This window comes from Chaetodon auriga, chromosome 8 (genome assembly GCF_051107435.1).
Source record: "Chaetodon auriga isolate fChaAug3 chromosome 8, fChaAug3.hap1, whole genome shotgun sequence".
In the NCBI taxonomy this organism is placed as follows: Eukaryota; Metazoa; Chordata; class Actinopteri; order Chaetodontiformes; family Chaetodontidae; genus Chaetodon; species Chaetodon auriga.
Window position 1 is genome coordinate 27,794,451 of NC_135081.1, and position 8,999 is coordinate 27,803,449.

At 49.5% G+C, this 8,999-nt stretch overlaps 1 protein-coding gene across 1 annotated transcript in view; it reads right to left on the minus strand.

Moving 5' to 3' along the window:
* LOC143324799 (neural-cadherin) overlaps nt 1–3,831 on the minus strand; it is a 110,835-nt gene extending 107,004 nt beyond the window's left edge. Inside the window, exon 1 of the mRNA XM_076737541.1 lies at nt 2,414–3,831. Within this exon, the coding sequence (XP_076593656.1) occupies nt 2,414–3,389 (976 nt within the window). The 5' untranslated portion in view covers nt 3,390–3,831. The remainder of the gene's footprint in view (nt 1–2,413) is intronic.
* Nucleotides 3,832–8,999: the final 5,168 nt, after the last annotated feature.

The window sequence follows — 8,999 nt, forward strand, 5'->3', positions numbered from 1 at the left end:
GGCCTCGTTCCCACAGATCAAAATCACAACCACTGCAGACGAAAGACAGGTCGCCTCAATCAGCCGGCCAGTTTACAGCACGCTCAGAGCGTGTCGGCCAAATCACACGCACACACGCACACACACTCTCCAGAGCAGACCTGAGCGCTGCAGTCTGCTTTAACACAAACAAAGCTTCCTGTCGGGGCTCTGGCCTGCTGGCGGCCGAGCGTTCAGACCTGGGAGAGTTCCAGGTGAGCAAACACAACTAATTTCTGCAAATAAACAGCAGAGATGCAGTTCGGATCAACTGATTGGGCAGATCTGACCAGAACACCGAGCCGCCGCCGCCCGCCAGATGTGGAGAGGTTAGGCTCTTAGTTAAACATTTACTTTGGGGGGGGGGGCATGACGGCATCTGGACGTCGTTTCATCCAGTCAAACAATCCAGTGACACAGATTCACTTCAGGTTGATGCTGACCGTGTTCACTCAGTCTGTGTCCACCTGAAGCTCCAGGTGGCTTCCTCACCTGTCTGTGCTGACCTGTTGGGGGGGTTTAGGTGAGTTCAGATGATTTCAGATATCTGTGTCTCACATTTCTTCCTCCACCACAAACACAATGAAAGTGAATGGAATTCAGATTTGGTGGGCACAGTGTTCCTATTATTCTGGACAATCCACACCGTTCAACAGGTTTCTATTAGAACTACTTCTTTTGGTGAAAAGTGGCTCAGATTCAGATGTTTTTTCATTTTCCATTAACAGAGGAAAGTTTTGGAGAACTAATCCTCTAAATAATCAGCATCATCATCTTCAGCTGAAGATCTTTTCTGTGACATCACGTCAGTTCTTAATGAAAGCAGCTGTAATCATAACATGGAATTAATTCAAAGTCAGAGTTAAAACTGTCTTTAAAAGTTCAGTCAATCAAATCAAAGTGATCAAGTTGCTTGTGATTCATGAGTTCTTGGCGAGATTTGTTTCATTGTGGGAAAACTTCTCCTCCACATTGTTCCTTTTTGAAGCTTGATCGTGTGAACGAAGAGCTTTCTTTAAACTGTGACAAAGAACAGCTGCAGTGAACAAGGCTGTGAAGGTACGTGAGGATTGTTGAAGACGTCCAAACCTTCATCCTGAGCTGCATGACCTCACTCAAACCCTCACTGCTGTTTCTGGAACGATCGTTCACTCTGCAGGAGTTCATTAATTCAGAGTGCAGCCAAGTTAAGTTAAGTTAAGTTAAGTTAAGTTAAGGTCACATACAGGCCTGTGGAGAAGCATCAGTCCTGTACAGCAACTGTGTGTGTGTGTGTGTGTGTGTGTGTGTGTGTGTGTGTGTGTGTGTGTGGGTGTGTGTGTTTGAAAGTAAAATCTGTGTGAAGAGACTTGATGTGTGTTTTCTCTGCTCACCTCACACACAAACACTGTCAGTTCTGTTTGTCCTTTAACGATCTGCTGGCAACACACACGCCCTGTCTGTCTCTCTGTAAGTGTGTGTGTGTGTGTGTGTGTGTGTGTGTGTGTGTGTGTGTGTGTGTGTGTCTCCCTCACACACATACAAACACACACACACTTGGCGATGATGTGACGAGGGTTGTAAGGAATGAATGAAAGAGTGGAAAGTGGCCGCTGACGGTTGAGGTCGATTCAAACTCTGCTGGAAACGAGCCCACACACACACACGCACACACACACACACACACACACACACACACACACACACTAAACAGCACGCAGTCCTTAAAGGAAAATTCTGCTGCTGCTGTTCGGACAGTTTTAAAGGGCCTGACGTGTTTGTCCGTCGTCTGTCCACCACACTACATCTGTACGTCTGTACGTCACATCACTGCTGACCCTTTAAACTCCGGCAGGTCCTGCACAAACTCTACAGAGAATATCAAATTCAAAGAATGAGATTCGCTCAGCTTTAAACACTGATTTCCTTCTGGTTTAACTATCTACCATGTAGCCGCCCTGCAGCTCTCTGAAGCGGCTGAGGAGGAGAGCCGACACCTCCTCTCTCTCTGCCCGCTGATGTGACACTGGATGCTGCAGATGGTTCCTGCTGGAGACCCTCAAATCGCAGCTTTGACCAGCAGGATCAGTTTCTGTTGTGGAGAAACATTTTCTTCTCTAAAGTTGGTGTCTGTGAATAAAACGTTTCCTCAGAGCAGCCACAGCATTGAACCCAAACACACACCGAGTCACCAGGATCAGTAACTCTGCTGTGAGTGAGCAGAGATCAGCAGCAGATGAAAAGACTCAAACTGAGGCGTCAAACATTCCAGTGAAACGTTTTGATTTTCCAGCTTCGTCAAGAAATCCCACACAAGTTGCTGCAGCAGCAGCGTCACCAGGACCAGCATCGGAACTCTGCGGGAAACCTCGTCCCGTTTGCGCCTTTACGCACGGAAAGAAAAACGGCTTCTTACCTCGCAGGTTCTGGATCTTCACCACCACCTCAGCGGGCTCCCGCAGGCTGCGCGCCAGGTACAGACGCCCCGAGTCCCGCTCGACCTGAACCGGCGAGTCGGCCTCGGATATCACCTCGAACCACCGCTGCTCGAACCTCTGGTCCGGCACCGTGAACACCAGGTCCCCGACTCTGACGTGGTCCGGGACGGTCACGGTGTAGGTCAGCTCCTCGGACAGAGCGCGGGGCCTCCGCAGGGCTCTGCGGGAGCGGCGGACGTTGATGCGCAGGAACACCGGTTCACCTATCAACCCCACATCTCCGCCGTCTATCACGTAAAGGCGCAGAGTCACCTGGCTGACACCCAGCAGGGACCCGACCAGCCTCACCTGCCCGGTCTGTGGAACCACATGGAGCAGGTGAGACTCCGGTGACGCGTAAAAACTGACGCGTCCGTTCCTGTCCGCGTCGCCGTCCTTCGCGTCAAAGCGGGCCAGCTCGGTACCGAGCGGCGTCAGCTCGTCCACATCGACCGTCTGGTTCCCGCTGGTGAACCGAGGGATGTTGTCGTTCCTGTCCGACACCTCGACCTGGACAGCGGCCGGTCTCCTCACACACCGCGGCGGCAGCTCCACAGTCAGCTCGTACATCGCGATAAACTCCCGGTCCAGAGGTTTGGCAGAAACCAAACCCAGATGCCCCCGGTGGTCTCGGTGTCCGCGGTACTGAACAAGCCTAAAATCCGACGCGTAATCCCCCATTAGGCTGGCGTTCAGGTCCGCGCCGGGGCAGCTGCCGACTCCGAGCGGCAGCATCACCCCGTCCACCGGCGTCCCAGCCGGGGAGTTCTCGGCTATTTGTCCGAAGTAGCGCACTGGATGCCCGGGCTGCGCGGAATGACACACCGGTGAGCCATGAAGCAGGAGCAGCACCAGCGGGAGCAGGTGGAGGGGGAGGCTGTGCGGGAGAACCGCTCCGGTCGCGGCTTTGATCATGTTTCCATCAAACCCGTTTCTGTTGGAGAAGACGACAAAGTGTCCGCCAGAGCCACGAGAGCGGGTCTGTCTTCACTGGAGACCCGACTCACCCAACCCAACGCGCGAAAGGAAAAGAAATGTGTCTGTGCGGTAAAGAGTGAAGTTCCTGATGCAGGAAAGTAGCAGCTGCTCAATCAAAGGTTTATGTTTACCAGCTCGAATGAGTGAGTGAAGTGCTCAAAGTCCATCCAAAATATCAGACAGCATGAAGCCGATTCTCCTCTCCGGTTATTAATAATTCAATCAAAAAGACTTTTACGCACAAGTGAAAGAATTACTGTCTTTTCTTCTGTGCCGCTGGTAAAAATGCAGTAACAGTAATAGAACTGATGGTAAAATACAATTTTCCGACTATATTTTCCTCAGTTCAGTTGAAAATGTTCCGTCCAGATGATGCTGATGATGATGATGATGATGCGCCAAGTTGCTCCAGAGTGTGTGGAGCGTCTCCACCGGAGGACGGATGAGACTGACGGGCACTGAGACACCCAGCGGACCCCATGTGGCTCTGCAGGCACCGCCCAACCAGGAGGAGAGAGGCCAATCACGTAGCGGGAACGGGTCTGACTGACAGGCGGCAGGACCCGCCCACTGACATGCTGAGTCAGGTGAGAGAGAGAGAGCGAGAGAGAGAGAGAGAGAGAGACCTGATGACCTGATCAGCTCAGGGCTCGTGGACATCAGACAGGTATGAGATGCAGGTGAGTCAGCGCATCATAAAATGTGAGCTTGTTTTCTCCACCTGAAGCTGCCTGCTGAGACACTCTGAAACAGTATGAACAGGTCTGCTATGTGACCTCATGACACATGACACACACACACACATCTAAATATTCATTCATTCATCTCACCTTCACCTCCGCTCGTTAGGAAGTTACGTAAACTGGACTAGAAATGACCTGAGACCACCTGCAGCTACAGATCCCAGGTCTGCAGGGTGGCGCTAATCCACCCGTGTATGACAGAGGGACAGTGATGCCGAGACGGAAAGGTGGTGTAGCATGTGCCAGTAAATACTACACTGTTAATGTGCAGCACGCCACCACTTCTGACCATTAACATGAGCCAGACGCCAGCGGCCATCGTGTCAAAATGTCAAAAGTGGTTAAATTTTTAGTCTTGCCGGCGGCGAAGCTCTGAGGACGGAAATGTTGGACCGTCCGTCCACCGCAGACTGAAATAACTCAACTGCCGGGTGGATTGTCATGAAGTCTGGTTCATATACATTCAAAGAGGATGACTTGTAATAAGTTTGGTGATTGATTTTTCATGTGGTGCCACCAGCAGGTCTGTCCTCGCTCACAGTGAAACAGATCAGATAAACGACAGCAAAACGCTGTTCAGACGTTCGAGGTCCACAGATGACCTCCTCACGCTGAAACTCAGATTTTTGCTCCGGCGCCATCGTGAGCGTCATGTTTGAACTGTTACTGAAATCTCTTTGTGATATTGGATTGGTCCTGAAGTTTAGTTCACACATTCACGTTCCTCAGAGGACGAATTGGAATTCAAATTCCAACACCAAATGTTAGCATGCTAACATGCTAACCGAGGCGGAGAACATTGTATCTGCATGCAGAGCATGGCTGCAGGGCTGTTTGTTGACACGTCAGTTAGTGACGCTGACAGACGAGTCAGAAGAAGAAGAATCAGCGTCTGTTAACGAACTGAACACCAGCAGAACTGAATCAACCACCAGAACAGGAGAGACACACTTTTAACTCAGACATTTCTGCTGAAAGAGAACAAAGACGCAGAAGAAGACATCAGGACAGTTTTTAGCTTCAGCAGCTTATTACCGCCTGTGTTTACCTTTACTGCTCAGTGGCAACCTCTAGTGGTCAGAGTGAGTATGACAGGAGCAAAGCAGGGAGCCAGGTGACGTCGTATAAAGAGCAGGAAAGTCTGCACATGGAGGGCGGTGGAGGGTAACGTGCGGATGTTTTTAAGTCAAGGCTGAGGAGGCGGTTTTGGTGTCTGAAGTCTTCATACATGTTGTTCTGGGAGTCGATCTGTTCAATCGAGATGACGAGTTGTCTGAACGTAAACTACGTTTTCAGCTGACGTGTGTCAGAGTTAGAAATCACGTCTGTTTAAAACTGACATGCTTGTCTTCCGTCTGCTTTCAGAGCCACCTGCTGGTTTAACGGTGGACCTGCACAGGCCGGGTTCCTCCGCGTTCCTCAGCAAAGGAAAACACCTCTGAATGTCTGCAGGTGAACAACACGACTGTTTTTTACACCAGAGTGAAAGAAAAAGGCGGTCTTTCCTGCATCCATCAGTCCACAGATGGACACGCACTGTCCTGCAGGCCGGTCTGTCCCCTCAGAATCCACTGGACTACAGACGCTGCACGTTTCCACGTTTCTGTCTGAATGATTTCAGCTATGAATGAAGATGAATCGCAGCGTGGAAACAAGGAGACGCTGTCATCGATGCTGTGATCAAAGTGTCTGCTTCGCTCTATTGTTTCAGTCTGTTGACCTTTGACCTCCATTGTTACACTGTGGACATTAATGCATCGCTGACAGCAGTCCTTTTAAAGATGGATGTCCACATTTCTCCCTCCACAGTTTGTTTTGTGGGTCCAGTTTGTGAGACCAGCTCAGTGTGTTTCACAGGTTTCACTGCGTTTTACTGCTGCAGACGTTTCAGGTGGAGCTCATGGTGTACCTGAGTACATGTCCTTTGTTCACTGGTGGAGGAATGTGACTAAACTCCATCCACCTCTGGGACGGAGTCAGAAATCTCTTTCAGCATCGCCTTCATTTATTTTATTCCACAGACAGCTGTTAATAATCACTCATGTCCCAGAAGCCTTTTCTCTTGTTTGGTTCTTCAGTTTTGCTTTATTATTTCTTCTCTACCTGATGATTTGTTCCTTTCAGGCTCGCGCTGGGAATCGAACCTCAGATCCTGCCACTGTTAATGCCTTGCTTTAAAGCCTCAGTCTGGAGGCCATTTACTGTTTCCTGTCTGCAGGAGTGATGACGGCCCGCAGCAGCGTCGTTCATCAACGCCCAGCTTTTCAGTAAAAGAGCAATTTGCTGAGATCAATATGTTTTTTTCTCTGTGCTTCGAGGGTTTAAAGTGAGGAAAGATCTTCATTCTTCAGCGAGAATCAACCCGTTGTCCCTCCGTCAGAGCGCGTGGATCACTCAGGAAATCCTCTGAAGTTCTCTGAATGGATCGCAGCTCTGAAAGAGACTTCAGTCTGAACGCAAAGATTGTCTGCATGTGTTTTCGAGTGTCTCTGGCCTTCGACCACAGAGGAGGAGGAGGAGGAGGAGGAGGAGGAGGAGGAGGAGGTCGGTGAAATGACGTTCAGGATGAATGAAATCTCTGCGTCTGTCTGCATGTGATCAAACAGTGAAGAGTGAAATGAAGTTATTCTGGAATGAGATTATTGGGGTCGGCCATCTTTAAACTTTAGACTCTTCATTTTAAATCTTCTTTTTCTCTGTTTTAAATGTTAGATGATGGATTTGACTTATGAGCACACAAGCATTTAAGATTCATTCTCTTTCATTCTGATTACAACCAGTAAAAGATCGACCTGACGTGACATCTTTTATGTTTCTGGACTGGAAACATGCCGAAGCTCTGGAGCAGCTCTCTGCGTCAGAGGAGGAAACTGAAACTTTGAGTTTTTGGTGGGAAAGTAAAAACAAGCTTTCGTACAGTGTGAAAAAATTCCACCTTAACTAAGCTGTTTGATCCAGATCCTGGAGGTCTACTTACCGAGCGAGAGCCCAGCTGAGAAGATCTGACCCATAATTCAGTGCTGGGGTCATCTGAGAGCGCGTGCGTCCTCATCAGACTGACAGGAAGCGGCTCCATTTCATGAGGCGTCTGTCCTCCTGCGGGGAGAACTTTGTCCCCTGGAATCAACTCGACGTCTTTGCCTTTGAAATGTCGTCGTCTGCAGCTCGTGTAGCTGCGAGCTGCTGCTTCGGGCCTCGGCTTGTTCCTGACGATCGGCTCCGCAGCTCTGCACGCTGGCGACATGTTGGCTGCAGCGTCCAATCAATCGGTCACGCTGCTCAGAGTCCTCCATCAGGAAGCGCTCAGACGAGGACCTCTGGAAAAAGCTGCGCTGAGACAGGAAGCAGGCAGAACGAGTTCATCATCAACAAATGAGCGTGTTTCCATCCTGAAACGACAAAGCGTTTGTCTTCATCAGGCGTCTCACGCTGCGTCTTCAGCTGCCGGACGAAACATCGCAGCAGCACGCTGAGCTCATGAGCGACTGATGAAACCTGCCTGAGAAGGTAAAGCTGTCACACCTGTGTTTGCATCAGTCGTGGCTGATTGGCTGTGAGCTGGATGGCGCTGAATCCCCGTCAGATGTTTGAGTCATTGAGACCAGAGGACACGTGGTGAGCTGGCTGGTTTCTGAGGGGGTTTGACCTGCACAGGTGTGACACATCCAGCTGATCAACACATGAGGAGACAAAGAGCTTCTCAAACCACAGAAAACACTGACGACACGTCACAGTGTCAGCTTGGTGTGTTCTATACTTGTGAGGACCCTCACACACAGACCTCAACCGTGACTCTGACCTCAACCCTAAAACCAGATCCTGGTCCTCAAACAGGCTTTTCTGGGAGGACTTCCTGAATCACAGCATCCATCCGACATTAAACTGAAACACAAAAGAAAGTTTCAGGAAAAGTTTCTACATCTGAGCTTTGCAGAAACGTACGACGCCATCATTTCCACATAAGTTTATACGTTTATGATACAGCAGTTTGTCTAAATCAGTCGTATTTTTCAGCAGAATTACATTCGTGTTACGTGAAGAAGATGCTGAAACCACATTTACTCCATCATGTGTTTATAATCACAGACTGAAAATATCATCTAACAGTTAAATGATGTAGAAAAACAATCAAACAAACAGCAAATAGAAAATAAGAATTATCATTGTCATGGTGATACAGTCCTGATGCCTGACGCTGGTCTTTACATGACTTCATGTGGTCATTTCTTAACGAATAACAGCCTTTATGTAACACACTGCTTCCTCTGTTCAACCTCGAGCAGTCAAGAGACCAACATGTGACAGAGGCAACCAGGTGTGAGCAGGCGTGAGCAGGCGTGAGCAGGCGTGAGCAGGCGTGAGCAGGTGTGAGCAGGCGTGAGCAGGCGTGAGCAGACTCCTGGAGGCTGTACAGTGTTCACCCACAATGCTCCACGGCTCACTTTGGCTCGGTTACACGCAGCGATGCTGTATGTTTTCACTCAGAGGCAGCTTGGCTAAATATACCTGCTGTTCCACACACACCTTGACAACCTGCGATCACACTGGGCTCATTTCATTATGCCGCATGATGTGATTTCACCACATGCAAACAAGTTTAATTAAGCCGAAACTTATTAGTCAGTGGAGTGTGAGTGAATGGATATGTAAATGTGCAGCGGCGCGGAGGAGATCAGATCACATGTATAATAGGATGGAAGATAAAGAGGTTTAATAGCACGGCGGCGAGCTTGCAGCGTGTCATTAAGCGCTAAACAGACGCCGCCGTGTAAACATGATTACCCCCGAGCTGGTCGAGACAGGA